The sequence below is a fragment of the Terrapene carolina genome, unplaced genomic scaffold, assembly GCF_002925995.2.
Source record: "Terrapene carolina triunguis isolate 2854851 unplaced genomic scaffold, T_m_triunguis-2.0 Scaffold30712, whole genome shotgun sequence".
Classification (NCBI taxonomy): Eukaryota; Metazoa; Chordata; order Testudines; family Emydidae; genus Terrapene; species Terrapene triunguis.
Window position 1 is genome coordinate 99,902 of NW_020695063.1, and position 24,177 is coordinate 124,078.

Below are 24,177 nucleotides of genomic sequence, written 5' to 3' on the forward strand. Positions count from 1 at the left end.
CATGGCAGCTGCATAAGGAATGTAGTTGTCTAAAGAATACCCTTTGTGTAAAAGAAGAGTTATCTCCCCCTCCCTTCCTTTCCCAGCTACATAAACAAGTCCTGCATCATGGCCCCTCCCTCCCTCTCCTGAGAACTGCTGATTAAGGGAACTTGTGACAACAAATTATGGCAAAGAAATATATGTTCAAGGTAAAAATGTGTGTATAATATGCGTAATGCTGTAATCAGTCAATCAGGGTGGGTATAATCATAGTATGGGTGTTTCTATTACTTAATAAGGGTTTTTGGGGTGTTATAGCAGATGTAGGAGTTTACGTACTAACTTAAATAAAAAACGTGTGCTGTAAGTAATCCAGTGCTTACTCGACAATTGGGTCAAGGGGAACAAGTACTGCAGTAAAGAAGCCCAGCTACTCAATCCGCCTCTGGGTCAGCTTGCTCATTCTTCTCTAACATTATAGACATTGCCCTAATGCTAAACTGTGACTGTTATGAGTATGTTAATGGCAATCCTGTTCTCTATTTGCCTCCCAGGGTGCTGGTAGCTAATATTTGTTCAGTGTTTTATAGATGTAAAATCATCTATAAGTGCCACTTATGAGTATAATACAGTATAATGCTCCTTTCCAGCATTTCTCCTTCCTAAGATTCTGCTTTCCACTGGATTTCTCTCTACAGAACTATTTTCCCAGCTCTATTTTTGTACACTTTTTTGTCTGACAACATTTCCAGTCTATGTAGGTCCCTTTCCATGTTGTCTCTCCTCACTGATATTCAGAACCCCTCCTGTGACAGATATTGCAACCCCACGCAGTATCTTTGGGAACCATTGTATGAAATCTGTGAATGGTTTAGGTATGATTGTGTTTTACGCCATGGATGAGGGTTACCACAGGTCCTCCAGAAAGAAAAAACAATGGAGGATTATTGAGGTGAAACACTGAGATCGTAAACAATCCAGAAAGGTACCATGCCTTGGAGCGATATGCATGGACTGGTACAACCTGGGTTACCAGAGACCAGGAGACAAAGAAAGACTTTTGGTAGAAAAGGCTGAGTTTAAACAAACTCTGGGCCTTCGTTTTGATTCAGGAAATGAACAGGATCTTCTCCACATGGGAAGGCCAATGCTGTATGATTTGAAGGGACATTGTTGTACCAGGCTGCCCATGAGGAAGATGGGTGATTTCTGGTATGTTCAATAAGTGTGGAGGAATTTTGTATTTTTTGTGTGTTTTCTCTGTGAAGCTTTTATCCTACTAATAAGGTGCAGTCAGGTGAGAAAGAGTTGGGAGGTAATTTGTAACTGCTGGCAATACACTGTTCATAGCATGCGGAGAGAAAGCACAGCATGGGGGCTGGCCTTTAAGCAGCAGGAGATGGGACAGGGGGGTTCTACCCAGAGACAGGTGATGCCTGGAGCTTGAGGTGTGATTTGGCACTCCTGGAGTGCACCATGGGGAGGGAGCAGGGGCGGGATACAGGTGCAGTTTCCCTTAAATTGTGATGCTCCCTAGCTAGTAGCATCTCCAGATTTCATGGCTGGGCTGTTCCACTGCCAAACAGTTAATGAAATATTAAATGAGAGAGGAGTTAACAGGCACCCTCGGCTACCCCACCCAGCCCGGTATCACCCCTCACCCTCCAGTCCCCTTCTATTGCAAAGGCATTTCACACAGTGACACCAATCAGCACTCACCTCTGCGCTGTGCCCTGGCACTTCGCACCTGCGCCCTCAGGATGATTAAGACCAGGCAGAGCAGGGCCCCCAGGATAATGCAGACGATCACGGGCACCGTGACTCTCCCACTGTCAATCGGAGGACGGCGCGGGGGAGCTGGATGGAAATGAACTAGCAACAGAGAGAGATTATCCTCTGAGAGTCGCGGGGAGGGGGGAGCAGGGAGCTCCCCAGTTACTCATTAAACGGCCCAGGACAGCACGGTAATGGTCTGGGACACAGTCTGTGAATCATGGGGGCAGCTCACAGGCTGATGTTTAAATCATGGGCCCTCCCCTGTCAGCTGGAACCAGCAGATAGGAATCCTCTGGCTCAGCAGGGCCTGCACCTCCCACCCGGGTGTCCTTCGCCCTCAGATGTCACAGGCCATGGAAAGGAGCTCCTTCCCTCAGGCTGCAGCTTGCAGCTCCTCCTCTGTGACCCATCTCCAGGGGAATTTAACCCTTGATGGAGAAGGGGGATGGTTTACCTGGGGTATTTGGTGAATCTGTCATCTGTGTCACACCTGCAAAGGGAAAGGGAGGAGAGTTAGAGCCTGGAGCGAGGGGGAGGTGACGTGTTTGTTACCAGGGGGAACCTCACCTCTGAGAGTCCCTTATTGTCTCCAGCTGTCACCTCCACAAACTCCCTCACAGCAGCACAGGGCCTGTATGTTAGTGATTTAGGGCCCAAGTCCCTTGTGCTCTGTGCAGTGATGAGAGTAACAAACCAGCACACTGGGCCCTGTGAGGGATGCAGGGGTTATGTCGGCTGATGTCTTACCCAATCTAACTCAATAAAGGTTCCACCCCACAGCATCCATGATGCTCTTTCACACAGGAGATGGGGGGGCCTGGTCTGTGACCCAAGGCGGGGGTGGGTGGGCTCATCCATCCTTGTCAAGGCTGCTTCCCCACTTTGAACTTTAGGGTACAAATGTGGGGGCCTGCATGAAAACTTCTAAGCTTAACTACCAGCTTAGATCTGGTCCGCTGCCACCATCCCAAAGCTAATTTCCTTCCCTGGGTAGCCTTGAGAGACATTCACCAATTCCCTGGTGAATACAGATCCAAACCCCTTGGATCTTAAAACAAGGAGAAATTAACCATCCCCCCTCCTTCCTTCCACCAACTCCTGGTGAATACATTTCCAACCCCCCTGGGATCTTAAAACAAGGAGAAATTAACCATCCCCCCTCCTTCCTTTCACCAACTCCTGGTGAATACAGATCCAACCCCCTTGGGTATAAAAACAAGGAAAAATCAATCAGGTTCTTAAAAAGAAGGCTTTTAATTAAAGAAAAAGGTAAAAATCATCTCTGTAAAATCAGGATGGAAAATAACTTTACAGGGTAATCAAACTTAAAGAGCTCAGAGGACCCCCCTCTAGTCTTAGGTTCAAAGTACAGCAAACAAAGATAAACACTCTAGTAAAAGGTACATTTACAAGTTGAGAAAACAAAGATAAAAACTAACACGCCTTGCCTGGCTGTTTACTTACAAGTTTGGAATATGAGAGACTTGTTTAGAAAGATGTGGAGAACCTGGATTGATGTCTGGTCCCTCTCAGTCCCAAGAGCGAATAACCTCCCAAACAAAGAGCACAAACAAAAGCCTTTCCCCCCCCCAAGATTTGAAAGTATCTTGTCCCCTTATTGGTCCTTTGGGTCAGGTGTCAGCCAGGTTACCCGAGCTTCTTAACCCTTTACAGGTAAAAGGATTTTATAGTACTGTACACAGGAGAGCTGTTACCCTTCCCTTTATAGTTATGACAATCCTCCTCCACGAAAATTACAGCATGTAACAGAAACATCTGTCACTCACCTGAGCAATTCACAGCAGCATCCTCCTTATGGTCACAGTTACTCTCATCCCAGGGCTTGGAACAACAGTCCCAGAGAGATGACTCTGTCCCTCTGCAGTTCACCTTCTCCACCCAGATGGAACCATTCCCCTCACCGAATGCAGCCTCGCCCGGGGCAGATACAGCAGATCCACAGCCCAGTTGTTTACACACAACGTTAGCATCCGCCATGTCCCAGGAGTCATCACAAACTGTTCCCCAGGAGCCACGGTACCAAACCTCCACTCTCCCCGAGCATCTGTCCTCTCCTCCCATGACACATAACTTCTCCCTGTCTGGAAATGCAGAAACCTCACATGTTACTGAGACAGCTGGAAAAGTTCTTAGGGACCAAGAGGGAGACCCAGAAAAGCCGAGATACCTGTGCAGCTTGGAGAGTTCGGGCATTCGGTAGACAGGGTCTGAGGTGGTTTCCCTTTCCTTCCTATGGAGAGAAAGCTGAGGTGAGTGGATCGGGCAGTGTGTGCGAATCAGGTTCGAGTAGGGTTTATTAGTATTTCACACCCCTAATACCAGGGCTTTATAAATTGGCTGAAAGACAAAATCTGGGTTATTGAATAATTAATTAGCTACTCAGCTGTTACTCTGGATTTTGCAGTCTTTAAGCAGCTCCATGCTGGTGAGTGTGTCTCTTTATGTAACTGGCAGGACAGTATCTGATTCTCCTCTAGCTCTCCCTGAGACAACCCCCCTAACACCTCTGCCCAGAGATTGGAATGGAAACAGACACCTGAACTGAAACTCACCCTCATTATGGCAGGAACCAACAGAAGAGGGAAAGTAATATTGAGAGGGGGCTGTATAGGAGCTGCAGGTCTGAACTTCCCCACCCGGAAAGGCAGTGTGGTCCAGTGGTTATGGTGCTGCACTAGGACTTAAAAGACTGGGGTTCTATTTTTGTTTCTGCAACAGATCTACTGTGTGACTTGGGCAAGTTCCTTCACCTCTCTATCATCTGTTTCCCCTTCCACTCATCTGGTCTATCTCGACTGTAAACTGTGTATGGCAGGGCCTCTCTCGATTTGTGTTTTGACAGTGCCTGGGGCAATGAGGCCTTTGGGGATTTTAGGTGTTACCATAATATAAATAACACTTGAGACACAGATCTATAGATGATCTTCACAGCCCAAATCTCTGATTATTATTCCTTGGAAGATGTTTAACCAGAAAGGCACACTAATCATGTTCTTTAATGGGTAACACTTCCTGGCTCTTCCAGAGGCCTGAGCCAATGCTCATTAAGGCACCATGGGTGACCTTGGGACACTTCATCTCTCTGTGGCTCCATTCCCTGTCTGTAAAATGAGGGTAATAATGCTCTCCTGAAAGGCTCTGCTGCTGTATGAGTGAGACTTGAGAGATCAAGATTCTGATCCCAGTAACAAGGATTGCGAAGGGCTTAGAATTTGTTCATGCTAATTAACCATTGAAACAATTTACCAAGGGATATGGGGAGTCTCCTTGATATGAAGTCATTAAATCAAGACTGGATGTATTTCTAAAAGATGTGCTCTAGCTCCACTAAAATGTACTGGCTTGATGCAGGAATTACTGGCAGTCTCTTCAGCCCTTAAAATCTGTGATTCCGTGACTTCACTGGGTGTTGGATTAGGCCCTAATTGTGGTTGCGGTGAAATGTATTTCTGTGTAATAGCGATGTCCGTGTTTGTTATTAACAGGCCACATTACTATTTCTAGAACCTCAGATACCGAAAAGAAGTTTGTACCATTGCTGAGAATGTTATATAGCTATAGATATAGATTTATATAATTGTTATATTTTGTTACTTTTCACTAGATCTTTTTATCAAATACATACACATCTATTTATAATGTATATAAATGTGTATGTATTTGATAAAAAGAGCTAGTGAAAAGTAACAAAATATAATAATTACATCAAAATCTTTCAGTGAGCTAGACCTGACTGTTGAATGTGTGTGTGTATATATGTTTGCTATTTACCTTCACAAGCAATATGGGTTTCTTCTACTCTGTTACACGATTGTTGTTTCCAAGGGTCTGACGGGCATTGCCAAAGGGAGCTGTGCTGCTTATCGCACCGAACACCATCCACCCAGGTGGGGCCAGAGCCGCTTCCATGTGTAAACTCTTTCAAAAGTGTCCCTCTGTCTCCACAGTCCAAGTGTTTGCATATAAGTGCCCTGGTGACGGCATCCATAGGACTGTTGCAGACACTGCCCCAAGTCCCACTGTAGAAAACCTCCAGTCGCCCAGCACAGTCACTGCCACTCACCAGTCTCAGATCCGTGAATTCTAGGAGGAAATGCAGAAGTTGGGTGTGAAGTTTTCTGATTCTGAAATACACGAGGGGTTTAACGGCTCAAATCCCAGAGATCGCTAACAACTCTGCCCATTTTTCTACAGAAAAATCAGAGACATTCTTCTGGAGACCAGTGACCTGCCCATGAGCAATGAAATTATTATTTAAAAGACACCATTTACCAACAGTTGCAAACAGTGGTACCCGAGATTCAGAAATCAATGTGACATTTGCAGTATCCCTTGGTATTAACTGTTGGCAATGCTGACTTTTTAATGGTGACCACTGCAAGTGGGTAGGTAGCGGGGAGAGTGAGAGAGAGAAAGGAAAAAAGACATAAACTTTCTGACATCCTCAGCTCACTCCTCAGACACCCATGTACTTCATTAAATCCCCTGATTATCAGACTCATGAGAGCATTCCCAGACCAGACATGAGCAGAGAACTCCTGCGTCCTGTTTGTGTCTGCAGTTGTGCTGGCCCCATCCCCTGGAAGGACAGTCCCAGAGATTGGATTCATTCCCAGAGCAGTTCACATCATCCAGCCAGATCAGCCCGGATCCTTGCCCATCATGAACAGAGACGGTTGCATTGATGGCGTGTCCCCATCCAAGTTGTTTGCAAATGACATTGGAGTCTGACAGATCCCAGGAATCATCACAGACTGTCCCCCAGCTGCCATTGTAATAAATCTCCACTCTCCCGGCACAGCGACCTGCCCCATTCACCAGTCTGATCCGCCTGCTCCCTGCAGGGATAGATCCCAGCTGTTAATGTGCAATATAATGATAACTAAACAGCTTCCATGCAAATCAATGATGATGCTACAATGGCTGAGATACTGAAAAATGTGTGTCTTTATCAAGAAACATAAAGAGAAGAAGTCAGTAGAATTAGGAAATGCTGAAGACTTTGTGAAGAAACTTCTGATAAAAAGCATTTAAAGGGACAGGACCTAACCCTGAACCTTTAGGCATCTGAGTCATCCTTATGGGACAGCTCTTGAAAGTAAGAACAACTAGTGAAGCTAAAGCTTTGCAGAATCAGGTCGTACTTGGAAAACTTGAACATTTTCAAACAGCTCTTATAAGGATGCGCAAGAAATATCATATTAACTAACAAATTTATCAAAAATTCCAATTTTCTTTTAAATTGTTACAGACTTGGGAGGTTCCAGAGGCTTGGAGAAAATCAGACTTGGGACCCATTTATTTTCCAAATAAAGGAAGAAAGGCAGGTGGATACATGTACCTACGGTAAAGTTTAATAGACTTAGGGCTCTAGTCTAATGCTGCTGAAGTCAACAGCAAAGCTCTCCCTGCCCTAATGGGAGCAGGAATGGGCCCTTACTGTGCCGTAATTACCCTGCAACTGGAATGGGCATGAACAATGATTTCAGTGCAGTAACAGTACAGTGCATGATACAGATGTTTATTTAAAAATCTGTTATTTGAAGAAAGCCATTGTTTCTTTACCTTCCCCAGAAAAGAACCATAAGAACATAAGAGCTTCCAGCCTGGGTCAGTCCAGAATTCTGTCTGAAAAAGTGGCCTGTACCAGAGTTGTACCCTGACCATCTTAGCTAATAGCCATTGGTGGACCTATCCTCCAGGAACTTATCCAGTTCTGCTTTGAACCTAGTTATAATTTTGTCCATCACAATATCCCATGGCAATGAGTTCCAGAGGTTAGCTGTGCGTTGTGTGAAAAAGTTCTTCCTCTTGTTTGTATTAAACCTGCTGCCTATTAATGTAATCAGGTGATTCCTCGGTTTTGTACTGTGTGAATGGGTAAATAACATTTCTCTACTCACTTTTTCCACACCATTCATTATTTTATAGACCTCTATCATATCACCCAATGCGTCTCTTTTCTAAGCTAAACAGCCCTAATCTTTTTAGTCTCTCCTTGGACAGAAGCCATTCTGTACCCTTCAACATCCTTGTTGCCCTTCTCAGTACCTTTTCCAGTTCCACTATATCATTTCTGTGGATGGGGCAACAAGAACTGGACATAGTATTCAAGGTATGGGCGGACCATGGATTTATTGTGATAGTTTCTGTCTAATTTTCTATCCCATTCCTAATAGTTCCTAATATAGCATTAGCCTTTTTGATCATTTCTCAATTTTCAGCAGTTTTCAAAGAATTATCCACAGTGACTCCAAGATCTCTTTCTTTGGTGGTAACAGCTAATTTAGACGCCATCATCGTATACGTGTCGTTGGGATTATTTGTTTCCAATGTGCATTGGTTTGCACTTATCAACAATGAATTTCACCTGCCATTTTATTGCCCAGTCACGCAGTAATGTGAGATCCCTTTGTAACTCCTTGCAGCCTGCTTTGAACTGAACTATCAGGTACAAGCTTTGCCACTTTACTGTTCACACCCTTCTCCAGATCATTTATTAATATATTGAACAGCACAGGTACCAGTACAAATCCTTGGGGTGACCCGCTGTTCATGTCTCTCCATTGTGAAAAGTGACCATTTATTCCTACCCTTTGTTTCCAATATTTCAACCAGTTACTGACCCATGAGAGGACCTTCCCTGTATCCCATGGCTACTTCAGTTCCCTAAGAGCCTCGGTGAGGGACCCTGTCAAAGGTTTTCTAAAAACCCAAGTACGCTGTATCAGCTGGATCACCCTTATCCATATGCTTGTTTACTTCCTCGGAGACTGGAGAGGCATGACTTCCCTTTACAAAAGCCTTGTTGACTCTTCCCCATCAAATCATGTTTATCTCTGTGTCTGATAATTTGGTTCTTTACTGTAGTTTCTACCAGTTTGCCTGGTGCTGATGGTAATTGCCAGGATCTGCTCAGAGCCCTTTTAAAAAATCAGCCTTACATTAGCTACCTTCCTGTCATCTGATACAGAAGGTGATTTCAGTGATAGGTTACATACAACAGTTAGTAGTTCTGCAATTTCATATTTGAGTTCCTTCAGGACTCTTGGGTGAATACCATCTGGTCCTTGTGACTTATTACTGTTTAGTGTATCCTTTTGTCTAAAATATCATCTTATTACACATCAATTTGGACTGTACATCAGATTGGTCACCCGAAAAGGATATCTCTGATGTGGGGATCTCCCCTACTTCTTCTGCAGTGAAGATTGATGCAAAGAATTAATTGAGCTTCTTGCAATGGCCTTGTCTTCCTTGAGTGCTCCTTTAACACCTTTGTTATTTAGTGGCCCCACGGTCTGTACGGCAGGCTTCCTGCTTCTCATGTACTTAAAGCAATTTCTAGAGGTAGTTTTTGTGTCTTTAGCAATCTGTTACAATAGTGATGTACAATCAGTAGCAATAAAAATATCATATAATCCTCAATTCCTTTTTCTTTTCAGTGAAGGAAAAGGATGTACTATTAAGATTAGGACATAACAATACCACATTATAACAAAAAGTTTTACTTAATCACCAAGAGAAATAGGGTTATGTATGACTTCCTTTTCCTGTTAATAATAATAATAGAATCTAATTCGGATATAGCACAGTTCAGCGGTAGTTCTCAAAGCAATCTACAAAGGAGGTCAATGTCATTATCCCCATTTTACAGATGGGGAAACTGAGGCACAGAGCGGTGACTGACTTGCTGGAGGTCACCAGCAGGCCAGTGGCAGAGCTGGGAGGAGACCCCAAGTCTCCTGAGTCCTGTTCCAGTGCTCTGTGAAATAGGCCACATTGCCTCCCCCTCTTTTCTTTTTTGATTTTGGACACCCCATTATTGAAGTTTTTAAGATAAGAAGCCACTGTAGTTACATATTTACTGACATGCTCAGAAAATTCTCTCTTCTGCCCAACAAATGTTAGAATGGATATCAATATTTTCCATTGTAAGAATTTTCCATTATTCTTTCAAAAAAAAAAAAAAAAACCCACCCCAAAACCCATCTGATTGTTTTTGTGGTGAATGTGGGGGCAGGGTAGAGGTTACTGCTGTGTACCCTGAACTGTGACTTAAGAATTTGACTTTTAAGATGGTGTCACAGTGTCAGAGGGAACAGGCAGCTCTGTCCCACAGGTGGATATGGTCACAAGACCAGTGGCTGCCAGTCATTAAAGCTGGACGGGGCTGACTGTGGGACAATGGAGCAATCATCATGGGGATGTTTTCCTAGATGGCCTGGCTGGCCAACCAGGAAAACTAGTCTGAGGCAGAAGGAAGACTTCACTTGGCCCTGTAACACAGACCACTGAGCAATATGGTAATTGAGCTGAGACACACACAGGGCGGGTGGGGACTTCCAGAAAAAGCAACTTCACAGAGAAAGGGGAACAGAGTGGGGCAGACAAACTGAGCCCCAGCTGGGTCTCATGAGCACCTTGGTTCTTACAAGAACACAGGCTCATTCTGTTCTTTTCTTGTTACTCCCCAGGGAAGCCCAGCTCACTTAATTTGCAGGGAAGCATAGATTAGATGAGCTACAACACAAGTGTGGGGGGTTTGTTTTTTTTAAACCCCTTTTGCTCTAATACGTTGTTCCAGCTGCTGAATAAAGTGCTTTGTTCTGAGTACGCTGTAGGTCACTATCACGGGACACAAGTTCCCTGGGGGAAGAAATGCTGGTGCCTGAAACCCAGTCGGACCTGCAGGGGGCTAAGCGGTTGGTTTGCACAGGGTAGTGTAACCAGGCCACGCCTAGCGGAGGAAGAATCTCGAGATTCCACCCCAAGACAGGGCAGGGCAAGTGGGCCAGGCCTCACATGGGTGCACATAGAGACACCAGAAAGGGGAGAAAGGTGCAACTAACTCTGTAACCCTGACAATGTTCAATGAAAATAAAAAAAAGTTTGTGAAAATTCCATAACAAGGAAACTGTTTTACATCTGAAAAAGTTTTGATTAAAAACACAAGACAGACAGACAGCGAGGTTGCTGCAGTGCATTAACCTATCCTGTGGCTGTGCTTTTCTCTGCACATAATACTATATTTTTACAACAGAGTTTGATCCTCAGATCCACATATTTTCAAGGTCTGATGTGATCACAGCACAAGTTGGGGAATATATAGGCCCTAGGACAGGTCATATTCCCCTTCAACAAGGACAGGATGTTTGCAAGATTTCATAGTAAGTCACCTCACCTGAGCAAACAACGCTGACATCCTCAGCAATTCCTGCCTGCTCTGCCTCAGATGTGGAGATGATGCAGAGCATCAGATTAGTCTTGTTTCCTGCACACTGGACCCTTCTCAGCCCCACGGGGCCCGTTCCTCGCTCAGACTTAGGGGGGTTATAAGCTTTCTCAGCGACTCTGCACTGGAGCTCCCTGCACACCACGCTAGCATCGTCCATGTCCCACTGGTCATCCAGCACTCTGCCCCACGCACCATGGAGGGAAATCTCAACTCTCCCATCACACCGGCTCTCTCCATTCAGCAGTCTGAGTGATTCAGAACCACCTAGGCACAGGAGAGATGGGAAACACACTGAATAACACTCCCTGTTATACACTAGAAATAATACAGAGTGCACATGAAATTATGGACAGTTTCTCAATAAGAAGGCATAAGCCACTGGTCAGAGTGTGCCACAGTGTTAAAGGGAACAACCTCTGTCAGAAGACACTTATTCTTTTCACTCTATAAGTAGAAGGTGCTATAAGGATTGTAAAACTCTGAGCTTGACAGAAGGGCTTGCTAGTAAACCCTGTAAATGAGTGAGCGAGAGAATTCCTGCAGGTTACTGATTGGGAAAATAGTCTCTGTGTGTGGTGGTGGAATGGCTGCTGAGGTTTGTAGTCACTTTATCCAGGTTTAAATGCCTGGAAGCCAGTGAATGGTGCCTGCACAAGCACTTAGCAGGTGGGTCGCGCATGATTTAGGCAAGTTTGCTGTGAGGAAGTTTGACCAATGGAAGAACAGGGTTCATCGTGGTCAGGAACAAGTTATTGTTGATAAATTCCCTTAGTTCCTTCTGATCTTTGCTCAGTAGGTGGCAACTTTCTTGGTTCACCTTGGTCCAGTGCAGGAGCTCCTAGTGTGAGATAGTTCCTGGCACTGGTGGTTCTGACTGGAGTTGTCCCCTGAAGTGTGGTGTCATCTCTGAGTCCAACATGAGATTCCAGCTGATCAATCCACATCACACTAAGCAGGTTGTGTGTGGGGCGGGGAAGTGGACGTTCTCTGTTGGTGAATATTGTGACGTTCTTGGGATGTGAATCTCAGTCTTTGCGAGTGTATTGGAATCAGTGAATCCTACAGGTGGTAAGTTAGGAATTACTCACCGAGTTCAGACACAGGTGCAGCCAGAAGAGACTGACAATGTCAAAGACAACAGCAGAGTCAGTACAGGGCACACCCACTGGCTGTGTCAGGTACAGTATGTACTAGTATAGCAACCTGACGGGTGCAGTGTGTGTGCAGTGGGTCCAAACAGCTCAAGGATCTTGGTAGCCAAATAACATTTCAAGGCTAAGAGTGAAATCCTGGTCCCACTGAAGGGAATGCTAAAACCTCCATTGACTTCAACAGAGCCAGCAGTTCGCCCTAAGACTGGACCAGGAGAATGCCTGCATGCAGCTAGTGTAGGCAGGGGTGTAGCCATGGGTGGGCTGTGGTCCACCCAGTTAGCATCCAGACCCAACCAAATCAGGGCCGGAGCCCCCCGAATCCACAGGCTGGGACTCCCAACCCCAGCTCGGTGTCCGTCAGCCTGGCCATGTCTCTCTCCTGCCAGCTCCGTGCACTGTTTCCCTGGTTTCTGACCCCAGTGCTAGCCCCATGGGGAGTGTGCCTTGTTGGGGCAGGTCTGGGTGGGGCTCGTGCTGGAGCCGAAGACCGGGGCATCAGCTCCCGGCGCTGGCAGGAAAGGGAAGTGGCTGGGCTGATGGACACTGAGCCAGGGTCGGGAAGGATGGGTGGAGCTCGAGCCCCAGCGGGACCCCCCCTTTGCCCAAAGGGCGCACCTAGGATGACCAGATGTCCCGATTTTATAGGGACAGTCCTGATATTTGGAGATTTTTCTTATATAGTTGCTTATTACCTCCCATCACCTGTCCGATTTTTCACATTTGCTATCTGGTTACCCAAGACACACCCCACAGCCTGTGTGCCCTGGGCAGCCTCAGCTTTAGGTGCCTGCTGAGTGGTAAGGGCTGGCTGGAAGGGGTGGAGGGAGGCAATCCCTCCCTCCCTCCTATCCCCTCCCCAGGGCACTGGATCCCTCCTGCACCCCTCCCTTTGCCCCTCCCATCACTGCCCATCCCCCGAAAGCCGGGGCCCACCCAGGTTTCCTGTCCTAGCTATGCCACTAGTGTAGTGTGAGGGTAGAGAGTAGATTTGGGGCTTTCCGAGGAGGCTCATGGCTATAACTGGTACCACAGCCCCTCAGGAAGGCCAGATGGGATCATGGCAGAAGGAGCTCATACGGAAGGGACCAGGTGTTTTTCCTTAGAAGGGATTCTCCTTCCAGCAACTGTAGGGAGAAATCAGCATCTTCATGTGCTGAGGAGTTCCCTCGGAGAACCAGGGTATGGGCTGGGTAGGTAGTTAGGAGAGGCTGGGCAGGGCTGCAGGGAATTCAGTTAGGAATGCAGGAAGCAGCATCTGTGAGAAGCAGGAGAACTGTGAGGTGAATTGCCCCCAAGGTACAAAGGTATCAGCTGTAAAGAGGAGAGTAGATGTCTGTTGAGAATGCTGGGCAGGGCCCTATAGGCTTAGTCATGGTGTGTAACGGCACCAGTGACTCTGGTCTCTGTCGGAGTCAGTCCTGGAAGCTATGTGTCCATTATTAGGAAGAAGGTTGAAATCCAGGGTTTCTGCAGTAGGTTTCATTGTAAGGATCCCAGTTCCAGCCAGTCAAGATGCCCTATGGAGACTTTGTACATGGATGAGAAGAGGGGGCAGAGAGGGGAGCTGCAACTTCATTAAGCAGGAGGGATCCCTTTGGTGAAGGTAGAAGCAGATGATCACAATGGCCTCTTTGGGTCTTAAAACTCTGCCGATCTATAGACCCAGAAGACAGGCTCCATTTAGCCACAAGGGAACCAGATTGGCTGGACATTAAAATTAAGTTTTCTAGTGAAATATTTTCCCCACAGGGCCCTGGCCACTTTCAGTGCCCAGGATGGATAAATCGGGGTTGTGCAGCATTAGGCTGTTGCCTGTACGACCCCTGCCTCATTCACTTTAGAAAGTGGAAGGCCTGTAGAGAATGAACAGGGGAGCGCAGGAAGAACTAGGATGATCTTATTAAGAGCGGTGACTGTCATTCAGTAAAGCTCAGTTCTGTTCCTGCCTCTGCCACCGACTTCACAGGGTGCAATCCATCCCATCATCCAGATCATTAATAAAGATGTTGAACAAAACTGGCCCCAGGACCGACCCCGGGTCACTCCGCTTCATACCGTCTGCCAACTAGACATGGAGCCATTGATCACTACCTGTTGAGCCCAACAATCTAGCCAACTTTCTATCCACCTTATAGTCCATTCATCCAATCCATACTTCTTTAACTTGCTGGCAAGAATACTGTGGGAGACTGTAGCATGGCGCAGCACTCACTGGCACGGTGCCTCCTGCTGGTTGGTCTGGGAATTAGCTCTTCCAGCTTCAGAGCTCCTCCTGCTGGCCAGTGTCTCCCTTGCTGCTGCCTACTTCTTCCTTTCTTCAGGTACCACCCTTTAGTTCAGGCCCCACGTCCCTCCCAGCCTGCAGTTCCCCTTCTCTGGGGTACTGCCCCACAGCAGTGCCCCCACACTAAGGGATCCTCCCCTTCCTGGGGAACCCCAATTCCCTGAAGCCCACCTTGCCTCAGTGACCGACTGCCTGTCTTCATCTAGCCCCTTTTCTCAGGGGCAAACTCTAGTCTGAAATGGCTGCTCATGATTGGCAAGGGGCTGCTGCCTTTTCCTAGCCTGGCTGCATCGCTGCAGCCTCAGTACCAAAGGCCCTTTTAGCTCAGTCTCAGCCTGGGGACTCGCCTGGCCAGAGCTCCCCAGCTCTGCCTGTCCTTCCCCAGCACTACTCTGTTTGAGATACCCTTCTCTAGCCAGCAGCCAGGTCCTTCCCACTCCACCAGTGGAGTGAGACTCTCCCTGCCTAGCTCCAAGCCCTTTTATCAGGGCCAGCTGCACCCTAATTGGGTGTGGCCACACCTGTGGCTGCCTATCCAATTAGCCTCCCTTGGCTGCTTTCAGCCCCAGCGCTCTCCAAGGGCTGGCTTTTAACCATTTCCAAGCCGGAGCGGGGTGACCGCCCCACCACATATCAAAAGCTTTGCTAAAGTCAAGTTATATCACATCCACCGCTTTTCCCATATCCACAGAGCCAGTTATCTCATCGTAGAAGGCAATCAGGTTGGTCAGGCATGACTTGCCCTTGGTGAAACCATGCTGACTGTTCCTGATCACCTTCCTCTCCTCCAAGTCCTTCAAAATGGTTTCCTTGAGGACCTGCTCCATTATATTTCCAGAGACTGAAGTGAGGCTGACTGGTCTGTAGTTCCCCGGGTTCTCCGTCTTCCCTTTTTAAAAGATGGGCACTGTATTTGCCTTTTTCCAATCATCCGGGACCTCCCCCCCATCACCATGAGTTTTCAAAGATAATGCGCAATGGCTCTGCAATCACATCAGACAATTCCTCAGCACCCTCGGATGCATTAGATCTGGACCCATTGACTTGTGCACGTCCAGCTTTTCTAAATAGTCCTTAACCTGTTCTTTCACCACTGAGAGCTATTCCTCCTCCCCATACTGTGTTGCCCAGGATAGCACTGTGAAAGCTGCCCTTGTCTGTGAAGACCGAGGCAAAAAAAGCATTGAGTACTTCAGCTTTTTCCACATCATCTGTCACTAGGTTGTCTACTCCATTCATTAAGGGTCCCATACTTTCCCTGACCTTCTTCCTGTTGCTAACATACCTGTAGAAACCCTTATTATTATCCTTCAAATCCCTTGCTAGCTGCAACTCCAGTTGTGTTTTGTCCTTCCTGATTACACCCCTGCATGCTCGAGCAATATTTTTATACTCCTCCCTTGTCATCTGACCAAGTTTCCACTTCTTGTAAGCTTCTTTTTTGTGTTTAAGCTCACCAAAGATTTCGCTGTTAATCCAAGCTGGTCGCCTGCCATATTTTCTATTCTTTCTGCACATCGGGATAGTTTGTTCCCGCACCCTCAATAAGGCTTCTTTAAAATACAGCCAGCTCTCCTGGACTCCTTTCCCCCTCATATTAGCCTCCCAGGGGATCCTGCCCATCAGTTCCCTAAGGGAGTCAAAGTCTGCTTTTCTGAAGTCCAGGGTCCATATTTTACTACTCTCTTTTCTTCCTTTTGTGAGGATCCTGAACTCAACCATCTCATGGTCACTGCTGCCCAGGTTCCCACCCACTTCTGCTTCCCCTACCAATTCTTCCCTGTTTGTAAGCAGCAGGTCAAGAGGAGAATGGCCCCTTATTGGTTCCTCCAGTAGTTGCACCAGGACGTTGTCCCCAACACTCTCCAAAAACTTCCTGGATTGTCTGTGTATTGCTGTATTGCTCTCCCAGCAGAAGTCAGGGTGATTGAAGTCCCCCATTAGAACCAGGGCCCGTTTCCTGGAAACTTCAGTTAATTGGCTGAAGAAAGCCTCATCTACCGCATTCTCCTGGTCTGGTGGTCTATAGCACACGCCCACCACGACATCACCCTTGTTGCTCTCGCTTCTAAACTTAACCCAAAGACTCTCAACAGGCTTTTTTCCAGTTTCATACTGGAGCTCTGAGCAATCATACTGCTCCCTTACATACAGTGCAACTCCTCCACCTTTCCTCCCCTGCCTGTCCTCTCTGAATAGTTTATACCCATCCATGACAGTGCTCCAGTCATATGAGCTACCCCACCAAGTCTCTGTTGTTCCAATCACAGTATAGTTCTTTGACTGTGCCAGGACTTCTAATTCTTCCTGCTTGTTTCCCAGGCTTCTTGCGCTCATATATATGCACCTAAGATAACAAGCCGTCAATATAACTAGGGTCAAGGGAAGATGTGGCTGCTCAGCTCTTCTGGAGTCAGGCAGTGTGGTCGGGGGGAATGAGCAGAGGCCACGAGTCAAAACACTTTGGTTTATCCTGTCTCCGCTGCTGACTCACTGGGTGGCCTTGGGCAAGTCACTTTGCTTTTCTCTCTCAGTTTCACCATTTGTAAAATGGAGCTAATAATAATACTTACCCACCTGCTTCCCTGGAGTTTCGTGAGGGTTTATTAATGTCTGGACAGTACTTTGAACACATAAAGCTCTGCAGAAATGGTGAGTACTCTGAAGAATCAGGCACTGAGGGTCTCAGGTTGCTGCCCAATCACCCTGAGTTTGGAATTTTAGGTTTAATCGTTATATGTAAAATTTTCAAAAGCAGCTAAATGATGTAGGAACCTAAGTGCCATTTTCAGAAGTGACTTAGGCAGCAAGAGGGAGAAGTCTGCATGGTTCCTGGGCTCCTACGTTACTGGAGAAAATGGGATTTAAGTCTCTAAGTCACTTAGGCACTTTTGAAAATGTTATTCTTGGGCTTCTAAGTGCCTAAGTCACTTTTGAAATGGGCATCATAAGAGTCTGCTATCTCCTGGGGGTGTTATGAAGACAACTTCATTAATGTTTGTGGTGAATTCTCATACTATGGTGATGAACACCACAGAAAAGTCCATGAAGAAATTAATAATTCTGTATTCAGTGCAGTGTTTGTATGGTATGTAGAGTGAATAAGGCCCTGGATCACATGTTGAATGATGAGGATAAAAAGAAATATTCAACAGCTCCTCCATCCCCTGAGCACCATCCTTCCTGTGCACTGAAGGAGGCAGGAGCTGGGGGTAGGTGAGAATAATAGGATGTGTGCATGCAATTAGACTGTATCATAATGTATATGCACAAGGGAGGGTGGGGGGCTGAATTAACATTACATAGGTAACCTTAACTCTGGTATTTTCTAATTCTTGTGCCTTTGGCTTTGACTAAATCAACTAAATAATGTAGTTTAATTTTTTACTTTTATAAAATTTAAATATTAGAGTGGGTCAACAACCCAAAATTTTTCCTGTGAAGTATTTCAAATGCAGTATTTCAATTTTTAAACAGATCTGAGATACTGGCATGTGGAAATGGAATGAAAATTTTTGTGTAGACTCTAAAATGTTGATTCATTTCAACTTTTGGAAAATGAAACATTCAATTTTCCTTTCCAGTTTTTGGATTTACAGGTTTGCCACTTCCTCCCCCTTTCTATTTTTTCATCTTTTCTTCCATTGTAAAAAGTTAGAAAAAAGTAAATTAGTAAGAACGCAGGGGAAAAACCTTTTGAGTCTTTTCAATTGGGAAGGTGTGAAAAAAGTAAAAAAAAAAAAGCTAAGTGAGTAAAAGCACTACTTTCTCTATGGTGTGCTACCAAAAATACCCTCAGGAACTCACAAGAGAGAAGGGAAATGGTGATTTTCAGCAGTTTATAATTCAGCCAAACCTGGAAGGATTCTCACTGCACTAGGAGAAGGCACCTCCCTGGCCCCAACACTGACCCCTTCCCAAACTGCAAAGGCTCCATCAATCAAGGAAGGTGCGAGAGCTTCTCAAGAAGGTGCCGAGAATATTTTATAATAGAAAGTGTGAAGCAACCTCCATATTGGGAGGCACTACCAGCTCCTCCTCTATTTACCATTGGAGAAGCCTGGGGACAATGAGTTGATGACATTTATGTAACCTGCAGGACAAAGTGCTGCCCCTGCTCCGCTGCCCTGCGTAAGGACAGAGTTGCTGATGTTTTTACTGGAGAATCCAGGGCATTCCCGGGTCATCACTATTGTTTTTGTGATAATATTTACTTTAATTTTATCTTTAATACATTTATTATTATTATACGTGTTTTAGGATCTAGCTCCCCCTCCCCTTGCTGTGCCTGAGGTTCCCCTGCTCTGGGGCCAGTGTCACACACTGAGGGGCAGGTGTCCTTAATCCAGCATTTCTCCTGCACTTACCTGAGCAAATCACACTGGCATCATTGTCATGTGAGCACTGAGAGGCCCCCAGAGCAGTAACAGGGCAATGGCCCAAATGGGGTTCAGTCCCTTTGCAGTTAAATGTGTCTGTCCAGACAGAGCCAGTTCCCTTCCCAAAATACGCTTCTCCTGGAGCCAATACAGCGAATCCACAGTCGAGCTGATGACAGAGAACGTTGGCGTCCGGTAAATCCCAGCGTGAGTCACAGAGGGTTCCCCAGGCACCAAGAACCTGGATCTCCACCGTCCCTGAGCACGATGTGCTGCCATTCACCAGCCGGAAACCTGTGTGCCCTGGGGAGAAGGGGTTTAGAGAGGGAGCCTTGGAACTATTTTATACCAAATAGTAAAAGAAAGGAAAGTCCGGTGGCATTTGATCCCTTTCTAATTATCTTGGCTTGTTTGGGGGTTTGATCCAACCCTATTAAACCCAACTCCCTACTCAGCAAGATCATTACATTGCTTCACCCTAATCTAGAATACACAGAACTGGGATTTTAAAGACATTGTGCTGAATTCTTACGTGAGCATATGACACCAGCATCATTTGTGTGTGAGCACCTCTGATTCACTTCTGATATCCTGGGACAGGAGAGCAGAAGAGACTCATTCCCCACACACTGGAATTCTTCAGTCAAGATCAGCCCTTGTCCTTCTCCAAAGTGACCTCCTCCTGGGATAGATACAGCTATTCCACACTCAAGTTCATTACAGATAATGTTGGCAACTTTGAGATCAAAGTGTGCATCACAGACTCTGGTCCATGTATTTCCACGTTTTATCTCCACACGTCCTGAGCAGGCACTGTCTCCTCCAACCAGCCGGGGCTTAATGTGTCCTAGAAAGTCAATGAAGGATGAAAATTATAAAGGGGGCTTTGGGAGTTGGGGTACTCCACTGGTATAAAGCTTTGCCTAAAAGTGAAGGCAGCAATAGAAATAAAAAGGCAATATATTAAAAAAATGGAAAAAGTGGGAATTAGAGCAAATCAATATACATTAGAAGTTAGGATATGAAGAAAACTGATAAGGGAAGCTAAAGACATCAGGATAAACTCTGTGACTGGGAGGACTATGAAAACTAAGCAGTTTTAAAAGTATATTAGGAACAAAGAAACAAACAAATCCTAACAATGCAGTAGGCCCATTAGAAATGGAGATGGTAAAATTGATAATAATGAGGCAGAAAAGGCAGAAGCGTTCAATACAAATTTCTGGTTTTGAACAGCAGCACAATGTCTATTCATATCCTGTGAAGAAGATGAATCTCTCTCCAATCTATTGGGACCTAAGGAGCATGTTAAATGGCATTTACAAGGAATCAACAGAAGGCGTGAATAGCTGATAAAACCACAGAATAATAGAAATGTAAGGGTGTGTGACGGGTCTGGCACCGCAGCGCCCCTTTGTGGCAGGGAGGGTGGGGTGCCAGGGCCTTGCCTCTCAAGTTTCCCAGCCTGCCTTCTTTAAGGGTGTCCCGACGGGGCCTAATGGCAGGTTCCCACGTGCTCGACCAGAGTGTCAGGGCAGCGTGGCCTAATGGCCAGAGTCCATATAAACCTGCCCCGAGTACCAGGGCAGCGTGGCCCAATGGCCAGAGTCCATCTTTCCCCCTCTCAGGTGGGGAAGTGTCGCCTAATGGTCGGGGGAGTAGGGGGACCCGGGCCCACCCTCTCCACTGGGTCACGACCCAGGGCTCTCCTATTGGCGGGGTTCCGCTTGCTGTTGGCTCGGCGGGGATCCACCCGCAACACACCAAGTGTCAGTGCTGCTTTAAAGCGGCTTGTCGCTAAAGTTCCCCTGGGTCACTTCCTACCCTCAACGTCGTATTCTCCACTCCGTGTGTGTGTGTGTGTGTGTGTGTGTGTTTCCGTTCCATTCCCCTATGTCGGGTCCTCCGTCTGGGACGCAGGGTACATGCCGGCTGGGCTGGCTCCTGGAGCGTTGGCTGTCCCTCCTCGGGACCTGGCTGTGTGCATCCTTCTCCTCCGGTGGTCAGCCCAGACTGAACAGTTTTGCAGGCTTTTATACCTAGTCTCCAGTTGGAGCATGCCCAGCAGGGCTTCTGGGGTGGGGCTTCCTCTGCCAGGAAGGAAGGGTTAACCCCTGTGGCGCCAGTGCAGGGCCGCTCTGCCCCGTCACATATTCCCCCCCTTTAAAACCAGGGCTGGGGCCAGCGATCTCTGGGACCTTTCTTCCCCCTCCCCTTCCCCGAGGTGGGAAAAGAAGTCCGCATTCCCATGGGCCCTCCCCGGCCAGTGTGACACGTGGAAGGAATAGGGTTGGAGAGACAGATACCACCGCATGATCCGTGTATTCGCTTCCTTCATGCTATTGATCCATCTGAGGGGTGCGTGATGCATCACCAAGGAGAAAGTGTTCCCTAACAGGTAATACCTCAGTGCATGAATCACCCATTTAACCGCAAGGGCCTCCCACTCTATGGTGGAATACCGGGTTTCTCGGGGAAACAGCTTATGGCTTAGATACAAGATGGGGAGCTCTTCCCCCTCCTCCTCTTGGAACAACACGGCTCCCAGCCCCACCTTGGAGGCGTCAGTCTGGAGAATAAAGGGCTTTGTGAAGTCTGGCTGTCTCAGCACAGGCTCCCGGGTTAAGTGGTCGCGCAGGGCACCGAAGGCCTCTTCACAGGCTTTTGACCACTGGACCTTCTTGGGCTGGGAGCTTTTTATCAGGTCTGTGAGGGGGGCCACGAGTGTGTCAAAGTTGGGTACAAACCGTTGGTAGTATCCGGCTAGCCCTAAGAACTGCCGAACTTGTCTTTTTGTCGTGGGCGTGGGGTAGCTTTTCAAGGCCTCTACTTTGTCCACCAAAGGGCGGAGTCTTCCTCGGTCCACCGTATAGCCTAGGTAGGTCACTTCTCGTTGGCCCCAGTGGCATTTGGCCGGGTTTGCAGTGAGGCTGGCCTTGCCCAGGGTATGCAGCACGTCAGCAAGGTGGTTGAGATGTTCCTCCCAACTAGAACTGTAAACGACGATGTTGTCGATGTATGCTGCGGCGTATGAACTGTGGGGGCTCAGCACTTGATTCATAAGTCGCTGGAAGGTGGCCGCGGCCCCGTGTAATCCAAAAGACATCATTGTGAATTGGAAGAGGCCGAAGGGTATGGGAAAAGCTGTCTTTTCTCTAGAGATGGGTGTCAGAGGGATCTGCCAATATCCCTTGGTCAGATCTAGGGTGGAGATGAATTCAGCCTTCCCCAATCGTTCCAGCAGCTCATCCACCCGCAGCATGGGATAGGCATCAAAACGAGAGATCATGTTCACCTTGCGAAAGTCGATGCAGAATCGGACTGTCCCATCTGGCTTGGGGACTAGTACTATTGGGTTCCGCATTCGTTTCTTGACTCTTCGACCACTCCTAGGGCCAACATCATCTCGAGCTATTTTCGCACATCTTCCTGGGAAGGGGCAGGTGACTCTCCCTCACTTTGTGGCCGGGGAGTGTGGCAATATGGTGGCTAGTCAATGTAGTCTTTCCTGGCTGGGTTGACAGGACTGCGGGGAAGGCTGCTACCAACTGACGTACCTGGTCCTGCTGTACCGGTTTGAGCTCCAGGCCTATTGCTGCTGCCTCTGGTTCCTCCAGTTCACCCGCTAGGGGCCGCAACTCGGGTTCAGGAGGATACAGGGCAATCATCATGCCTTTTTGGTCTCTCCAGGCCTTGAGGAGGTTCACATGGAAGACCTTCATGTCTTTCCTCCGCCCCGACATCCGGACTTCATAGTCAACAGGCCCTATTTGCCTGGTCACCTCGAAGGGGCCTTGCCACTTCGCTAATAGCTTGGAGTCGGAGGAAGGTAACAACAAGAGGACTCGGTCCCCCGGCTCAAAGCTTCTCATCTTGCCCCCTTTATTGTACTGAGCTTCTTGATTGCGTTGGGCCCTCCCCAGGTTTTCGCACGCCAAGGTGCCTAACTCGCGGAGCCGTTCCCGGAGATGGAGGATGTATTGGATGGATCCTCGGACCCGAGTCTCTTGTTCTTCCCATGTCTCTTTCAGGAGATCTAAGATCCCCCAGGGTCTCCTCCCATAGAGGAGTTCAAAAGGGGAGAATCCCGTTGAAGCCTGTGGTACCTCTCTTACGGCAAAGAGGAGCGCAGGAAGTATCTTATCCCAGTGCCGGGGGTCATCTTCCACAAACTTTCTCAGCATGGATTTCAGGGTGCCATTAAATCTCTCTACTAACCCGTCCGTCTGTGGGTGGTAGACCGAGGTCTTCAGCGCGCAAATATTTAACAGCTGGCATAATTTCGCCATCAACCTAGAAGTTACATTAGTCCCTTGGTCCATCAGTATCTGTCGGGGCAGCCCAACCCGGGCAAAGATATGCAGGAGCTCATTGGCGATGATGGGAGCCATGGCATCTGTGGTGGGGCGGCTGCCCCACACACGGAGAGTGTGGGCTGCGGCAGGCCTGGGCGCCTGTGTAGATGCGCAGCCAATCCGAGCAGGGCGTACTGGGAGCCAATCAGAGGACAGATTGGGGCCAGCCAATCAGGGCCCAGCTCAGCCATATAAAAGACTGTTCAGAGCAGGAGCACTCAGTCAGTCCCAGGCCTTCAGAGGGGAAGGTCTGTCTCCAGAGCTGGGAGGCCAGCACCACGGACAGCGCAGTGCAGGCCAGCTTCAGAGAGTGGGAGAAGGCCCTGCTACGTAGCCTGCCAGGTGGCAGGTCGGGAAGGAGAAGGCCTAGCACAGAGAAGGGCCGTTGGGGAAGTGGTCCAGCGGAGTAGCCAGAGGAGGAAGGAGAAGGAAGACAGCAAGACTGTCGCTAGAGGGCCTCTGGACCGGGACTCAGAGTAGTGGGCGGGCCTGAGTCCCCCCCACCCCTTTCCCCCTTATTGTTCTATTGGGCCATACCCTCAGCCATAGGCCGCAGGGAGTGGCCGGCCGATACTACACCAGATCCTTGACCAGGGGGATCGGACTTGAAAGTGTAAGCCTGTGGGCCATCCAACCTCCCCCAGAAGGGGGTGTGAATGAACAAGGGGACACTGTCGGAGGACAGTGTTCCAGAAGAGGACGCTGAGCGTTGGGAGCAATGCGAGTCCGTACGCCAACTGAAGGCGAGACGACAGGCGGGACGTCACCAGAAGGGGGCGCTCTACTGGACCAAACCAATTCCCCGAGACGACCGGTAGGAGGCGCCACAGTGGTGAGTCCAAACCCTGTCACAGCATCCCATAAGGGTACTGCCTCTGGGTATCGTGTGGCATAGTCGACCACAACAAGGATGTACTTATGACTGGAGCTGCTCCTTTCCAGGGGCCCCACCAAGTCCAAGCCAATCCGCTCGAACGGCGTTCCGATC

At 47.8% G+C, this 24,177-nt stretch overlaps 1 protein-coding gene across 1 annotated transcript in view; it reads right to left on the minus strand.

The window, feature by feature from the left end:
• LOC115271490 (deleted in malignant brain tumors 1 protein-like) overlaps positions 1–22,198 on the minus strand; it is a gene marked incomplete at its 3' end in the record, with an annotated part of 115,816 nt that extends 93,618 nt beyond the window's left edge. Inside the window, 6 exon segments of the mRNA XM_029914104.1 lie at positions 3,546–3,830; positions 5,833–5,862; positions 6,303–6,617; positions 10,964–11,281; positions 12,106–12,136; positions 21,389–22,198. Of these exon segments, the coding sequence (XP_029769964.1) occupies positions 3,546–3,830; positions 5,833–5,862; positions 6,303–6,617; positions 10,964–11,281; positions 12,106–12,136; positions 21,389–22,198 (1,789 nt within the window).
• Between the last annotated feature and the right edge of the window lie 1,979 nt (positions 22,199–24,177).